Source organism: Polypterus senegalus, chromosome 5 (assembly GCF_016835505.1).
Source record: "Polypterus senegalus isolate Bchr_013 chromosome 5, ASM1683550v1, whole genome shotgun sequence".
Classification (NCBI taxonomy): domain Eukaryota; kingdom Metazoa; phylum Chordata; class Cladistia; order Polypteriformes; family Polypteridae; genus Polypterus; species Polypterus senegalus.
The window spans coordinates 143161952-143179110 of NC_053158.1; the positions used below are offsets into that span (position 1 = coordinate 143161952).

At 38.3% G+C, this 17159-nt stretch overlaps 2 protein-coding genes across 2 annotated transcripts in view; one reads left to right on the plus strand and one right to left on the minus strand.

Annotated features, from left to right (window-relative positions):
- The window catches only part of gmds (GDP-mannose 4,6-dehydratase), an 861801-nt gene extending 860660 nt beyond the window's left edge, over window positions 1-1141 (plus strand). The window contains exons 10-11 of the mRNA XM_039753423.1: window positions 218-286; window positions 631-1141. Coding sequence (XP_039609357.1) covers window positions 218-286; window positions 631-693 — 132 coding nt within the window. The 3' untranslated portion in view covers window positions 694-1141. The remainder of the gene's footprint in view (window positions 1-217; window positions 287-630) is intronic.
- Window positions 1142-10674: 9533 nt separating this feature from the next.
- Window positions 10675-12727, minus strand: LOC120529543 (forkhead box C1-A-like). The gene has a single exon (XM_039753424.1). The coding sequence runs from the start codon at window positions 12513-12515 to the stop codon at window positions 11085-11087; it is 1431 nt and encodes a 476-aa protein (XP_039609358.1). The 5' UTR covers window positions 12516-12727; the 3' UTR covers window positions 10675-11084.
- Between the last annotated feature and the right edge of the window lie 4432 nt (window positions 12728-17159).

Consider the following 17159-nt stretch of genomic DNA (forward strand, 5'->3'; position numbering starts at 1 on the left):
TACAAGTATGGCAGGAAAAGTTACTGCAGCCTACCAGAAATATGTGATTGCCTCTTGGATAATTACAGGAGTAAGTGGTACTTGAAAAATGAAAAGCTCAGTTAATCACAAAGTGACATTGTGCTGTAGGTCGGCTTGTGTTGTTTTCACAGGAGCTGCCTGGCTTGCGGCTCGGTTTCCTTCATTCTGATGTACCTTCGTTTCTGTTGTATTGCAGGAGTTTTTGCAAGGTGACTCCACTAAAGCATGCGAAAAACTAGGATGGAAACCAAAAGTTTCTTTTGAAGTAAGTGGATTTTTATGAAATGTAAATCAACAAGTACAGCAACTTTCTCAAACTGTTCCTCCTCTCTGTCTATGCCAGAATAAAGTGTGGTGTTAACCAGTAAGTATTTATGGATTCATTGTAAAGATTGTGAAAGCATTAGTTTGCACTTCACATTCATATTAGTCGGTCGTGGCAGAGTTGATTTCTGTTAGCATTTTTATATTCTTGAAGAAGTTGCATAATAAAAACCAATAGGATACTCAGGAATTATTAACAAGTAAATTTTACTTTTGTTACCAGTAACACCCATAAGTACTGTTCATAATGTGCTTCCAATTCCTTATGAATTTTTTTTTTTGCAGGAGCTTGTGAAGGAGATGCTGGAATCGGATATTAAACTGATGAAGAACAACCCCAATGCGTGATTCCTGCAAGGCTGCTACTTGAAGAACTAAAGATGAACTCCCAAATCCTGATGATTACAGTCTGATTGATGGTTTTATCTCTCTAAATTTACTACATTAGAAATGAAATCTTTTTTAAATGAAATAACCAATGATTCTGATTTCCTCAAAATAATGTAATCGGCTCCATGATTTGTAACATTAAAAAAATTACATTTTATTCTATTTCTTATGAAACGTTTGCCTTTGGTTATCTACATGGTGTTTATGTTTACTTATTATAAAATGTTTTTTATTTTTTAAAAAGAAGTTCATTTTGGGTGGTGGGGGTATAATTAGTATTTTAAAGTTTCCGGTGTATGAAGAAAGTTTTAATCATGGACATGAATATTATGGTGTACTGATGTACATTTTTATTTAAAAAAATAAAACTAACAAAAAACACAATATTTTGTCCACTTCTTTCTGTATTCCCTCGGTTTTCCAGTGTATAAATAGTCCTGTATTGCTCACACTGTTGAATTTCTTTATTTCGTCTTTGTGAAGAGGGCACATTTTTTATTGGTGGGAATATTGAAGGGGAAAAAACTGTAAGGCGTCTACACAAGTCCAAATTTTTAAATCCTTGAAGCCAAGGACGCCGAGTTATTCAAAGGTCATCATGCCTTCGTTACTACGCGACTTCTTTACTTTAAAACGAATTATTATATTAACCCCGAATAGTGCCAGGGTTTAAAACTCTGCACCATGTAACCGTTGATGGTAATATGCTTAGGGTGTATTTGAGATAACAAGTTGTCGGTTTTGACTCCGTTCGGCTACGTCGTTTGCTTCGCTATCAGGCAGATGACCGTGACAGCTGCAGTACCGAGAATGAGTGACATCCATCTAGTAGCGCAGGACCGAAAGGGTGTTTGGTTGTGAATAAAGCACACGGACGAAAGAAATGTAATGAAATATACTTTCCACCGTTGTAGTGGAAAGCTGGAAGGGCTCGCTGACCAACTAGCATGTCTTAACATGGAAACTTAAGGGTTTGCAGTGTAAAGAACAGGGTGGGCTGCAGCTTTGCTTTTGGAGCACACCTTATGAATTAAAACGCATAACCCGACGAGCACACAGAGCCCAAGTGTGTGTGCACTTCAATTGGAAACAGATGGCTCTTTGAGATCTGGACGTAGACAGACCAAAAACACGACTTCCATCGCGCGAGCCATGCAGGTGCAGTGGCCGCAGCCAAACCCGCACCCAGAAATAGACGGCAGCTTCAAAAGTCCTCTTTGTGCCCCGCGTGCGTGGATGGCAAAGCCGGGCACACCGTAATCGCCCCCTTCATCTGGTTCTGTTCATCTTAGCGGCAAATGCTGTCAATTTGGATGGCAGGCTAAAATGAAACTGGCTTGTGGTCTTCTGATTTATCAAGTACAATGTCACGCCTGCTACAATTACTCAATTTCAAGTCGTTTCCAATCTGGTCATCTTCAAGATGTGTAACTGTATAGTTTAATAGTTATGGAAAACAAACACTTCAAGGCAGTTATTGTGTGTAGGGGCAGTCAGCAATTTGGATTAAACCCTTCACTCAGTTACTCCCGTTAAATGAATTATTTCATTAAGGCGTAAGCTGAATTAATGGCTAACTGTAGGCTATTAACTAACTGATGTCATGTATATGAGATACTGTTGTTTTGTTGTTGTTGTTGTTTTTAATTAAATATACCTCAGTTTAAGACGCGCTCGTTTATGTGGTCTGTCCGTTAACAACTTACATGCGCAATGAACTTAGGTAACCTCATCGCAAAAATGCGTTTATTTTCCATTCTAAAAAAAAGTTACAAAAATTTAAAAAGCATGCACTTTATATTTTTTGTAATAAAATATTAATTTATAATAAAATTTAAAAAATATTTATTGCCTCATCCATTAAAATTAAAGGTTGATTTATCTTAAAAATTAAATATCTGTCGTGTTTGGGTAAAAAAAATATATATATATATGCGGGCACGTATAATTTATGTTTGTGCATTTATTTTATTCTGGCGCACTCAAGATGTGAAACAACATATAATACATTTAAATTAAACCTTACTCAATGCAATTATGTGTATGTGGATTCACGTATCCATATATTATATTATATTATATTATATTATATTATATTATATTATATTATATTATATTATATTATATTATATTAATAACGCGTCGGAGGTTCTTTTCCTCTGAGTTATTAACTCGACGCCGTCAGACAACGTGCACGTCTCAATTTATATCGCACAAAATTCTCAGCTCCCAGCCAATCCGGAGCCTCACCAGTTAACATATCGTGTAGGGCCGGAACCAGCCCTGGACATTTTTTTTTCTTTTTAAATATTAATGTAAGCATAGGTAAATGTATGTGTTTGACTGTCGTTGAACTATTATACGCAGTATGGGAAAAACAACCTTTTTTTATTGTTTATATTATTTTTTATTTACACATTTTATTTTTTTAAGTATAAGTTTCGAAAATACAGCGGCCACACTTGTAGATGTCAGGAATAATATTATCCTTTTAAAACGTTATATATTCATTTCTAAAATGTTGTTTAGATTGTATATCAATACAGAATAATTTGTCAAAGTAAAAAATACATTTAATTATTTCCAGACCCGGCCACAACAGCAAATTGGAAACGTATAGTCTGGGTTGGCTTGTTTTAGTTCACCTGCACTGAAGCTCAGTTGTGTTAACCGTCTATACCGCTAATTCAGCATATTTACTCGCATACGGCTAATTAAAAAATCTGAGTACAATTTTTTTCCTTTTTTTTATGAACGAAGTAAAGAAAGAATGATGAAGCGCGGAGCACACCAGTCCTCTCCCGTCTCTGCCCAGCTCCTCCATTTTACCGAAAGCAGTTGCGGCCGTTGCACTGCACGTTACTTGCTCGAGTCAGGCCGAGGATTGATTAATTCATTGATTGATTGATTTGTTTTCCCTCATAAATTATTTCCTCAAAGTACATCACACAGGCTGTCGCTGAAAAAATAAGCAGAAATTGCAAAGTGGTCATTAAGAGTTCACGTGAATGAAATGTTAACGAACGTTATTATTGTCTGTCTGTGTAAGGCACATAGTCGGTGTGTCGTGTGTGTGTCGTTAACAGACACTACCTTTAGTCCTCATTAAACGTGCGTGTTTCACCGTAAAATGAAGGAAGGCAATTGTGAGCTCGTTAAGTTCGGGGCTTTAATTAGCAAACGACACGCGTGCACTTGAAGTGTTTTAAACATTGGGCCTAAGGTTATGGCATTAAAAGTTGCGAGATACCCACGGCATTAAATGTGTTAATAATAAATAAGGGGAAGGGGGTGCGCGTGTGTATGTGCAGAATTGAAGGGCGACCACTAGGTTTTTATTAATTAGAAGCTGCCCTTTACGCTTTTGCGTATGTTTATTGACGGCTGTATGTGTGCGTGTGTAGCAGACGCCTGCAAATTGTGAAATAAAAATGATTTCATCTTATAGCTCACAGGTAACATTTATCACTTCTTCCTGCCTATAATTCACAATATTGTAGCTCAGTATTTTTCTACATTGAGTAAAATGTAATATTATTTCGGCATTGTGCTGTTCAATATAAATTCAACAGTTTTAATCAGTAACGAGGAAAATAATGTAGCGTTGAGATACACACTCTGCCGCCAATATAACGTGCTCGTCATTCCACGAGGCTTGAGCTCTCTTTAAATGAACAATCCGCTGTTTGCTTCAACAAGATCTGCTTTCAAAAACAAGCAGCAATGCTACCGTGTGCTGAACTTTACGAGGGAAATGTGCAATGAATGAGTTAATGGCTTCAAATGGCACGACTTTCCTGTGCAATCCCGGGGGAGGATCGTTTCCCCTTCTTCATTGTTAGTAAGAAAATAACACTAATTAAAAAACGAAAATCCCAAATCGATGTAATGTTATAGGCCTATAGGAAGCTTCTTTCTTCAGTGTCTTCCATTTTAAATGATGCACAGAACGGCGCCCTCGTCCTACCTAAGGAATCAACAGTGAATCCCAAATGTTTGTTTGTTTGTTTGCAGGACGAATTTCGCTGACCAAGAAAAACTGCCGTGTTGTGCCCACCCAAGTAGAGCAGTCAGATTGGGGGGATTGAGGAATTATAGACCACCCAATATACTGCGACGCTCTAGACGGATCTATTTCTTAACACCCAGATAAATTATAACAAATATTCATTAAAATTGCTTCAAAAATGTTTTTTCCTGGGGCGCGCACAAATAGTCCCAGTAAGTGACAGTGGGTAGAAAGTGAAGGACAGCCTGGGGTATAAAACACACACAGCCTTTCTTTGTTAGGCCTGATTTATTCATTAAACTAAAAACCGTGTATTATAAATTTTAAAAACATCTGGAATAACACGAAAGTGTGTAAATACAGATTTAGATATACTGCCCATAATTAACGTGTGCAATAAGGGATGTTCCAAGGTAAGAAAAATATCATGTACAGTATAGTTTAACTTGTCCCCTGTGAAAAATCTCTTCTAAAGTGTTTAGGCTGGATTGAAAAAAAACTCTATTTAAACGATTATTGTTATTATTTATGTATATATTTATTGTATGTATGTATTTATTTTTCTCTCATCTGGAACACTGGAAAAGTTACGCGTTGAGTGGCCGCGTTACCTGCACTGCAGCGTAGCCTCCACAAAAGCCCATTTCTGAAAACAAAAGCAATCCTCCTTCGCAGCACATCATTGACAGTTCTGTCATAAAGCGATGGAAAATGAGCTCATTCACTTTGACAGCGGCACACACTTACCTGTGAGACAACAGATGTGCCTTCTTCAGGACAGGACAGTAGTGATGCGACTGGCAATGAAATCTCACACAAGATGTTTAAACCAGAGGTGAGGACATTAAGTCTGAAAGATCTCACAATGCCGTGTCCACCTGGCGTCGAGAAGCTTTTTAAAAACGATCAGGGCATCTTAGCTTAAAAGTTGAATTTTTCTTCTGGCACTTGCACCTTTACTGACTTGTCTTATGAAACAAAAAAAATTGTAAGGAAGATACTTTTCATATTCATATATAAGACAATTTATTATGAACACGAGCCTTATTAGTTTGAATCCTTTTGTTTCCCTGGACAGCTGCTGATGACGCACTTTATTACTATCGTGCTGGCCTGTGTCTTCATGTTCTGTGTATATATGTGTGATACAGCTATCTATATATAAATATAAAATCCGTCATAGATAGATAGGTAACAGTGAATCGTAATAAAAAAAATAATTTTGAGGAGTATAAAAATAATGTTCTATGATAATAAAAATATATGGTGTAGTCCAGCCTGACACATTTCCCTTTGCATATATAATTTTTGCAAATTTTTGTTTGTTAAAATTACTTAAGAGTCATTCGTTTTAGCTTATATGGTATTATTTTTTTTTAAAAAAGGCCGCGTCTATAAGTCGTACCCTAATCGACACCTCCTCATATTAAACACATCTCAGCGTATCTGTCTACTTTTACACTCTGTAGGTGCCATTCCAGTTTAAGTAGTCATCATCATTTGTTGTTGTTATTGTTGGTTGTTGTTTTTATTTCAAATTAGGTTAGTTGAGCGCCAGAGACTATTTTGAATAACATCGAATCAATTCTAATCATAAAGAATAAGACAACTTTGTGCTAAGGTGTGCACTGTGTATGTAACTACATACACGACAGCAGTTGTAAAAATTTTGCTGATCGATTATTCCACATGTTATTGAAAATATACATACAATTAGAAGTTCGATAATTGAAAATCTGGCAGATTTTATTAGAATTACACACAGATTTCGGCAAGTGGAGCAGGCCAAGTGTGTACTTGCTGAAATGTGAGGGAAATGAAAATGCGGTTTGTCTGAAATGAATTAACTAAGCGTACAATTTCAGCATAGCAACACCTGGAGAAGCCTTCTTTCTTTCTTTCTTTCTTTCTTTCCTTCTTTCTTTGATTTCTGTAGGCTAAGTTCCCTATGCCGTTTAATGCAGCCACTCATACAGTTCTGCCTCATTTAAACTGCTTGGGCCTTCATTCCCTTCTGAACACATTAAAAAATCAAAGAAAGCCTTCTTTATATGTGATGCAAGTTCACAGACAGTAATTGGTTTTCTTTTGTTCTTTTTTTCTTCTCTCTGTATATCCACAAAATACCCCTCACACCAATTACACACCCCCAAAACATTAAAGCGCACCAAGAGACCGAGGTAGCGCTCATCCCAATCGGAGCTCCAGTACGCAATCAGACGGCTCTCCCTCAACAGCACGCAGCGCTCCCTTTCCTCTTTACTGATAGCGACGACGCGAAGCCCTCACTCTCTGCGTTGACCTCAAGTTTACTCTGCCAGACTTTTTTTCTGGTAAATGAATAATGTATCCATGCTCTGACTGAATTCTATTCCTTCCTGGCTGGCCTGCTTTCTTTACTATATGAGCATCATCAATCTTTGAATACAGCGACACGTGTTTATTATATGGGGAAGAATTGAATCGTTTTTATGAGTCTGATTAAGAGCGCACGGATAAACAAAAATCACACGCGTGCGAGGTCAGAGCTTATCAGGCGGAGTCCTTTACATTCAGCACAGCAATAAACGAGACGGGGGGGACAGAAAATCCACGTAAGAAACGCTGGAATTTGGCCGCGAGCTTAACGTGCTATTTAGCGATAGCTCTGTAAAAACTGATAAAACGACATTCGATACGGGGGTCGAGTGCACTGACCGCGGGCTTACTGCCGTTCAGTCTTGTGCTGGAAGAAAAGAAAATCATCGCGAATCCGTTAACTTACATTATACATTTGTGTGCTACTGAATAAATTAAGTAAGAGTTTGTGATAGATAGATAAAATGGGGTAAAATGTCATACTTTACAGACTTTAAAAATAATTTTTACTTAAATGTTTTCCAGTCAGATTCAACAATTAGGTTTCTTTCTAAAAACGAACAATTCAGTAACTAAAAACTTTATTAAGTGCCATTGAAATTATTTCTGCAGTATTTTTTATTGATTTACCATAACATGTTTTAAATGTGTGCCATTAAATTAAGGTAAATGCAGAGGCTGTCCATAAACATTTTCTCCACGTGCTGTAAGAAAATATCAATGCGATTGTGTTTCAGGGCTTCCAAAGTTCCCTGCGACACAAGTGTCAGTTTTTGTTCAAGTCTGACAGATCAGGAGACTGAAGTCAAGATGACTGACAGCTCGTCACTGGCCATCTGTGCAGCGCCGGCATTGTTCAATGTCAGGTTCAGTAGTCACTTTGGCCAAGAGGTTTACTAAAAGAAATATCTAGAGTTTGTCATCGCCATTCGTGCCAGCATTTTATAGTACATAATTATATATAAAATAATTGCAATGAGTCTCAGCGATGGACTGGATCCTTTACTGCCCTGTGCTGCTGGGATTATCTCCGTCCCCCACCAAGTGTGAATTGGAGTAAAAGGAGTAGAAATTAATGAATTATTTATATGACATTCAGTCAATGTATAGAGCTCAATGCAAATCACTAATTTATACATTGCTTGCAAAATGTTCAGAAAAAAAACTTGAACTTCAAAACTCTGATGTTGCTAAGCCATCTTACAGTTAGTATAACTGACTGTGAAGTAAATATAGCTCGATTATCTCTGTTTAAAGGTACAGCACTAGAAATATTCCATTTAGAATAAATCATGTAGGAATTTTCAAAATACAAAAAAAACCTAATATATTAAATACTGTGAAAAATGGCAAATATATACACTACATATATATATATATACATACATACATATGCAGTTTATATATATATATATATATATATATATATATATATATATATATATATATATATATATATATATATATATATACACATACCTGTATGTATATATATTTTACCATTTTTGGTTTCTTGGATTTTTTTGTGATTTCATGAATTAAAATATGTGGAGATGTCTATTATATTATCTATTAACATAAAACAACAGTATCATGTGAAGCACATATACTTCTCTCAGGCTACGTGACCTGCAGTGCTGAAGGCCTGATATGAGAGGTCGAGTGTGGCCCGCTGTGGCCCAAATGGCACAATTACTTGTCCAAAGTGTTTCTTTGGCATTACTTCAAAGATCTTTTTGCATTTAGGATTCTGCGTCTGGAATAATACAGAAGACAAATGCAAAGGCATGTACACAATGGTAAAACTCTGCACAACACAGCACTGAGTCGGCAGCAGTGACTGAAGGTTTTCTTTGCCACCACTCTGACTGTTGTGCGGAGATGCGATTAAACTTCTGGCACAGTACTGTTGCCCGTATTGCTTATTTCTAAATTCAAAACGGACCCGCATTTTTTAAAATAAAGGTTCTCTAATGGTGCACTGTACTGAGTGGTGAGGTTCCTCCTAGAAACATTATTTGACAATGAATCATTTATTCTGGAAAGGGTTCTTTGCATATGAAATTTGGTCTTTGGGCTTTAAAAAGGTTTCCAATAATATGACAAGACAAAACTCTTTCATTTATAGTGGATTACCAAGTGGAATAAGTTATAGATCAAGAAGACCTGAACTAAGCCTTTGTGACTGTATGCAGCAGGATTAATTTAAAAATCATAAACCAATTCCTATTTCAGAAATCTCTTATCATCCATTCATCTATTTATAGAAACCTGTTATGGGTCTAAATAAACAAACGTTATTTCTTGAGAACCTCACACACACCCCATGGCACATTGCTCTGAAGAAACATTATAGCACCTTTATTTTTAAGAGTGTGGTGAATTTTAACTACCTCCGAAAATAAGAAGAGCACGGTTTTATAGAAAGCTCTGAGAAAGCAGTGCCTCGATTCAACCTAAAGATATTAAAAAGTCGAATCAATGTATCAGGGCCCCGGAGGGATGCGGGTGTTCGTTTGAAGGCCAAAACTAAAACCCCGATGTCCCGTAACAAGGTGCACAGTTAGCTTTTCTTCCTAAGACTTGCTGGGAAATCTTTCGCTACTGAGGCCGGGTTTCCTGAACCCCGTGCGCACGTCCTTCAGACTTTCCAAATATAGATATCGACTAAGATGTCACATATTAAGATTTTTTCTAAACATTTTTCCTACACCTTGATGGCTGCAAAAATAAATAAACAAGTATACGTGTACATAAGATGTGAGCGACAAATTCAAACTTTACAGGAATGTTCAAATGAAAAAAGTGGCAGGAATTTCCCCGTGCGTATCGTTAAACTGCCATTCATGTGCCTTACGTTAAAGTGTTGTATGCTCCTTGTTACCTGCATTCTGCGCATTCATCATCATCGTTAACTGCTTAAGTATTTGTACAAGAAACAGATTTTACCCTTAAACTGACAATGCCACATTTTCATGTGATAAAGTATTTTCTATTAATAATAAAAATAACAATTATTGTTGCAATATGAGCACGACGCGCCGAATATAAAGTCAATGCTTACGGTTTCACAATACGATATAACCTTTTTTTTTTTTTTAAGTACAACAGCACATTCTCTTTCTTTTCGTCGGTTCATAAGATCCACGCTTTTCGCTTCTGTATCTTAGGAGTCATTTTAATGCCCAACTGAGCTGATCGTTTTTGTGTATTCAGTGCACACCAACACGCCTTTTCGCTCCAGCGGAATCACTTCGCCAGTTCTCGTGTTCCTACAACTATTTGGGAACATTACATTATCGTGGCGTTTTGGCTGGAGTTAACTTCTTTATACAGTAAATTTTAAAAAATGAAGAGAAAGAGATTTCACACAAACGAGGGGAGTGCTTTGGAGATCAATGTCTTTTCTGCTAAAGTTTGCAGCGGGTTCTAAAAAGCTCTCCTTGCAAACTTTACTCAACCGCGGACATTCTAACAAACCAGGCGGTACTTAGCATTCAAATAGAATATTCATTTATTTAATAAACAAACAATGCAATTCCTTCAAAAAAAACTTTGAACAAAATAGGGCAGTCTAAATGATAAGGCGTTAATACAGGTTCCTTTTATATATTTATATATAATGGAACATTTTTATGAACAGTTAAGGCACATCGATCTGGAAACACTTTTTTTGGTGTTTGGTCCACAATTACCCACTTACAAATTTAAAAATAAATTACTATATGCAATTTACATTAAAACAAGTCCTTAGAAACTTGGTATATCTGCATAGCATAAAATTTAAACAAAAACAAGGGAGCTCTCAAAAGGCAAGAAATAAACTTACGTGTTATTTGGAGTAACACTGTCCTTACAAACCAAGATACGCTTTCTGTTTCAGAAAATTATTTAGAGTAGCTTTTTAAAGAAGGCACTGTGATACCAATCTTTAAGGGGGAGGAAGGGGGGCAAATTAAATACCAGAAGGTTGTTCTTGTGGTCAGAATTTACTGCAGTCATACACAAAAGCCCCTGGGGTGCGATAGATGGACTGACTGGTCGGAAAGGACATCTGACAGCTGCTATTCCCATTGACCGGTGAATTATTTAAACCAAGTCTCTGCGACTCGAACATCTCCCGGACCGAGTGAAAGTTCTGTTGCTGTCCGGGGTATGAGGCGCCGGCCAAGTGGCTCAAATCCCCGGCTTGGTTCAGGTACCACGATGCCAGCCGCCCCTGATGCGAATGGTGGCCGTCCTGGCTGGAGCTCAGATTGCCATGATTTAGGGACGAGGTGGTGGTGGTTATCGAGTAATCTGGAAGGCTCTCTTCCACCGTGCTCGTGGGGGCCAGGTGACTAGCTCGGTCCCCAGCATAGAGACTCATGGCCTGCATATTGCAGTGATAGGTCGCATTGGTGTTGGCGCCGGACGAGCTCGCATTCTGGTTGCAGGGCGAGCTGTAGATCGAGCTTTGGCTTGGAGGGTAAGTTAGAGATAAAGAAGTGGTAATACCTGTCCTGGAGGAGGCAATCAAGGTGGAACTAAGCTCCGCAGCGCCCTGAGGGGACCCTCGCAAAGATGTCATGATGTTGTCCACGCTGAAGCCTTGCGCGGGCGGCTGATTATGATGGTGGTGCTCGGGAGTCTCCATACTTAGGGATCTACTGGATGGGATGCTGTGGGGGCTTCCAGTAGACATGCTGCTATTACTGTCCGGGCTCTCAATCTTGGGCACGGCGCTCAGGGTCGGAGAGACCGCTTGTGGTGGCGTAGAAGTGCCGTTCTCAGTTTTAATGTCCTGGATCCGCAACGGCGGAGTTCCCTGGACGCTCTGCTCCAAGTCACGACCCTGCGGCCGGCTCGGCTGATCCTTTACTTGCCGATCGCGTTCCTCCTTCTCTTTCTGGACGTCCTTTTTCTTGAAGCGTCTCCTGCGTCTCAAAAAGCTGCCGTTTTCAAACATATTGTAAGAGTCCGGATCCAGTGTCCAGTAGCTGCCCTTCCCGGGTTTCTTATCGTCCCGGGGCACCTTGACAAAACACTCATTTAGCGACAAGTTGTGTCGTATGCTGTTCTGCCAGCCTTGCTTGTTGTCGCGGTAAAAGGGAAACCTCTCCATTATAAACTGATAAATTCCATTGAGAGTGACCTTCTTGTCGGGAGAGTTCTGGATTGCCATAGTAATGAGGGCAATATAGCTGTAAGGTGGCTTTACCATGTCCTTGGGCTGAGGCTGCGGAGTGTACGGTCCATAGGCTCGGGCCATGCTGGCAGGGTACTGGTCGTGCGCCGGATGAGAGTACATGCTCATTGGGGCCGGCATGCCGGTATATCCACCTCCAGCGGCCCTATAATAACTCTGGTCGCTGCTGATATAGGGCACAACGCCCAGGGAGTTGGGACTGGAGACGGAGTAGCGTGCCTGCATTTTTTATTTCTTCTCTCCTTCTCCCGATCAGAAAAGTTTCCCAAACGCCCAGCACTTCTCCGCCAGCGCCCTCCTCTTCTGTCCCGAGTGAACCGAAAAAAGGGGAAAGAAAGTTTCTTTCCCTTTCTGCGTTTCTTCAGCCTTCCCCGCCTCTCCGCGCTAAATAGTACATTGAAAACGTCTAAACTTTGAGCATCCGTCACTACACAAGACTTTTTTACGCAGTTACATTTTTCCTCTTTTTTGGGTAGTGAGGTGGGGGTTTGGGAAGCTCCTCCCAAAGCGCCTCGAGCGTCCAATTGAAACAGAGCCTTGACTGGATGGAAATGGTGCTTACTCCTGACCACACGCACGCTGCCTTCAACACGAGAGGAGGCGTTCCAGTCTGTGAGCCCAGCCAAATGTCAAAAAAGAGTGAGCTTCAAACGCTGAAACATCTCCGATGAAGGGCAGGGCGGAGCGCGAGATACTCACTTTTCAAAACCCATTCAGTTCAACTTGGCGCTATCCAGGGTGCAAAAGTCTGTATTGGCGTTGTGCGGGCACGATGAGGGGCTTGGCATTCAAGGGCGCGGGGCACCGAATGGTACAACGCGCTCTCTGATGATTATTCGATTTAGCTAGAGGTGCGCGATACCAGGCTGAAGTATCATATTTTATTTTATTGATATATATATGTATATATATATACACACATTTTTTTCTGGGACTAACGTGGGGTAAATGTGCACAAGCAGATAATGAAACGCGCGTTTGTAATGAATTTTGCATCTTTAGTGCTTCAAGTGGGAAAGCGCTTTAAAGACAGATACAACAAAAGTGGAAAACTACGTGTGCCCAATTATATTAAAACTTCACAGTTATTTCGTTTCACACAGTGACAATAAAACGTCATCGCTTGATTATGAGAGAACCGTGACTTTCACCACTTTCATTTGAAACTTACTGAATATTTTAACCGCAGTGCATATATAAACGAGTCGTTTGCAAAAGTTTTAACACTCTGGACTCGTTTAAAACGTTTATACAAATTCGTTTTTATTAATTTCTCGTAGCGTTTCCTCTATTTTATTATTGGTTATTTCCGTTTTTGGTCTCTAAAACAAAATACAGCCGTATGGTATGTTTTAATCCCACACTACGCGTATAATTTATATTATCTCATAGCAAAATCGCCAGTGTTAGATTTTCGATCGAGGATTCATTAAATTGCAGGTCTGTTTTAAGTTAGTGTTTTTGTTGTGCTCATTTACTAAATAAATACTAATTTGTCTTTGTTATGGATTTTGAAAGGTTTACATGCTATAGTTAAGACAGTATGGATTTTAAAACTTTTTTTTATCTTTGTATAGTGTCTTGTAATGAACATACTTATTACTCAAATATCATCTATAACGTCAAATTATTTGCATTGATAAATAATTTGGAGAAATATACATAGTCCTTTTTGAGACAATATAGATTTTAGTTTTTGGTTTTTTTTTTTTATATAGTGAACATCAGTTATTACCCATAATATAATTTACCCTTGTGAAAGATTCTGAAATGTTTGCACACTCCAGTAAAGATTTGGTATATTATTGCGTTTTTATCTTATGTTGCCTTATAATGAATATACATATGAATCAATTATCACCCACAACGTAATAGTTCTTTCCACAGCAAACTCGCATCAAAGAATAATGAAACGCAGCTTCTTCTTCGCTAATCACGGCGAGGCTTGTAATTACTCATAATTTAAGATCATTTGGCACAGGGCACAAATGATGTGCGAAAATCCTTACATGTGTGAAACTGTTTTTTTTTCTTTTCTTTTTTTCTTTTTTTTTTTAAAACCTTGCCACCAAACGGTTGCTGTCTCGTAATAAAAGAGCCATTTCACAGTTAAAAGGCGTTAACCACACGCTTTAAAAGTCTCTCCACTCGGTCGGGCATGAGTGTTATTCTTGTTTAAAATTTCAGAACACAAATGCCTTCAATTACCGTATAAAAGCACGAGAAGTTCGGTGTGATGTTTTATTGCCCATTACAACAACGTACATATAAACCCTTTATATGCCTATAGTAGTGTAAGACTTTTTTTGTTTTTATATCCATAGCTTATTTTAGTAGAGTGTCGCGCTAAGCACATAATGTATAAAACAAACTATGAATGAGTTCCATATAGTTCACGAATTATACACCAGCCTTGTTAAAACTCGTTTATGATGCGCACTGAAGGTCGTTGCAAATGTATCATTTAAATATATTTGTTACAGTCAAATTCTACACTGTGCTCACTTTGAAAAGCATATAAAAAGATTCAGCTAACCGACACATTTCTGATGTTCATTGTGTTACCAAATATATGCCTGTAGCTTACAATAATGCCGTTGATTATAATTATCATGCTCATAGTGCTATATTTATTAGTTATTGTACAGTTTGTTATCGGTGGCTGATAAATAAGCCGACAGCATTCTGATTACAAGTAGTAGCCTAATACCAAAGGTTGATAAAATTATTGTATTATTATTGTATCACTTTATTTTTGCTGTCGTCCACTCATTATAAAACTTCTGATACTGTTCATGATGAGGGTTCTTCTATAGTTGTAATAATGTGTGCTGTTTTCGCTTTTATTTCGCTTGAACGTTAGACTGCATATTCAACTTTGTAGCTGACATCAATTTAGCTACGAATATGTGGAATCGATTTGGATGATAATTCCTTTTCTTGCGAGATAGCATCAGTAAGACAATACAGTATAATGAATGCTGAGTAGATAAGTATAAAAGATCCCGGCTGTAAGGTAATGTTGCGCTCCTCAGTGTAGTAAAGGCAGGAAGGCTTAGCAGTCGAGGAGCTCGGCGCCCTCTGCGTGGAGCTGCAGCGCAGTCGAATGCAAACGAGGATCTGCAGATTGGGAGCGGAGACCCGCAGATGAACTTAAGCTGCGCCTCCGGCTGTTTACTGGGCGCAGTCGTGCAGCCAGGCTGGCCTCATTCTTTTCACAAGCATCGCAGCGCGGGCTTCTCATATGAAAGATGCGCTCTGCTGTGGTTTATCGAAAAAAGAAAAATCTGCAACAACCTGCACAGTTCAGCATTTGGAACAATTATTGACATTTTTCCAGTCTACCTTGCCAAAATGTCTTTAGGCTGTTGCATACAAACTCTGACATTTGGATTGTTTATTCAGAACTTAAAATGTGGCATTTTAAAACCGTGTTATGTAAAGAAAATACAAAATCGGTGTGAGATGCGGAATGACCCATTAAAGTTAGGAGACTTCTCATTGTCCGTCCTTCCGAAATTACTTTTTTTTCCCCTTGTGTTTATTCTGCCTTTGCATAAAATGTTTACGCTGTGGAGATAAAGAAGCGAGAAATGCCCAGAAAATGGGATTGAAAGGACTTGAGTGTTGACATAATAAACAGCGGAGGGTCACTGTGATCCGTTTACGTCTCATGCGGAGGACAATCAAAGGCGTCCGTTCGCACTTTCAGTGCCTTTTAATTGCACGGCTCACGCCTTTTCACTTGAAAGAGATTCGGTGTATCGGGCAGTAGCCCGTTTTTTCTTCTTCAAAAATTAAGCACAGTTTAAACTCTCCAATTTTTGGTAACCCAATGGTCGTATATATTTGATAGGGTGTTTGTTGATTATAGTATCAAAACCTTCGTGCTTAATTATGTACGGTGTATCGTCTTGCTGTAATATTGATCTAAACAGAATATTTATTTATTAACTGATATTGTCCATCCATTTTCCCACTTACTTTGTAAGTTCAGTTATTTTAAACATGATATATATTACATCGAAGTCGCGATTACTTTTCATGTTTTCATTAGGCCCAGCAAAAGTGAAATAAAAGAATAGAAAGAACGTTCTTTTTCAGCAAAATATGAGCGCACTGTTTTTAGTGACTTACATGTCTGTTCATTCGTCATATATACAGTATAATGCAAAGTGGCACAAAATGAAACGCTTTTACACAATACTCTTTGCAATATTTACATAAATAAAAACAGACACGCTCGCGTGGATCCACATTTGATAGGCCTGTGTTTTTGAGCTACGATAGTGTCATTAATAACTGTGAATCTTTAGTTAGTCGGCATATCCGATGCAGCATTTATTAGCTATAGTTCATGTGTGTCCTCAACTTAAGTGGAGTCTACGGACTGCACCGTGCAGAATGCTGCTAACAATTTACAGGAATATTGTCAGTCTCGATAAATCTTTAGCAGTTTGTACATGAGCGTGTGATCTACTGAACACTATATTTGTGATCATCGTTGTTTTAAGGGCAACTAACTTGGTCTGCGACGTAAACTGGTATTTTTATCTCAACAAACACATATTGCCATTACTTCTAAGAAATCAAAGTGGGTATTTGAGGCACAGAAATTAGTGAAACACCAATCAGAAAAAAAACCAAAACGGCTCTCGTGTGAGAATGGCGGCCCCTTATGGTGACTCTCATAATACAACAACAACAACAACATTTATTTATATAGCACATTTTCATACAAACAGTAGCTCAAAGTGCTTTACATATTAAAGAATAGAAAAATGAAAGACATAATTATAAAAAAATAAATCAACATTAACATCGAATAAGAGTAAGGTTCAATGGCCAGGGGGGACAGAAAAAACAAAA

What these genes read in the sequence shown, in the direction of transcription:
- LOC120529543 (XM_039753424.1), bottom strand. Translation starts at nt 12,515, where the DNA reads ATGCAGGCACGCTACTCCGTCTCCAGTCCCAACTCCCTGGGCGTTGTG.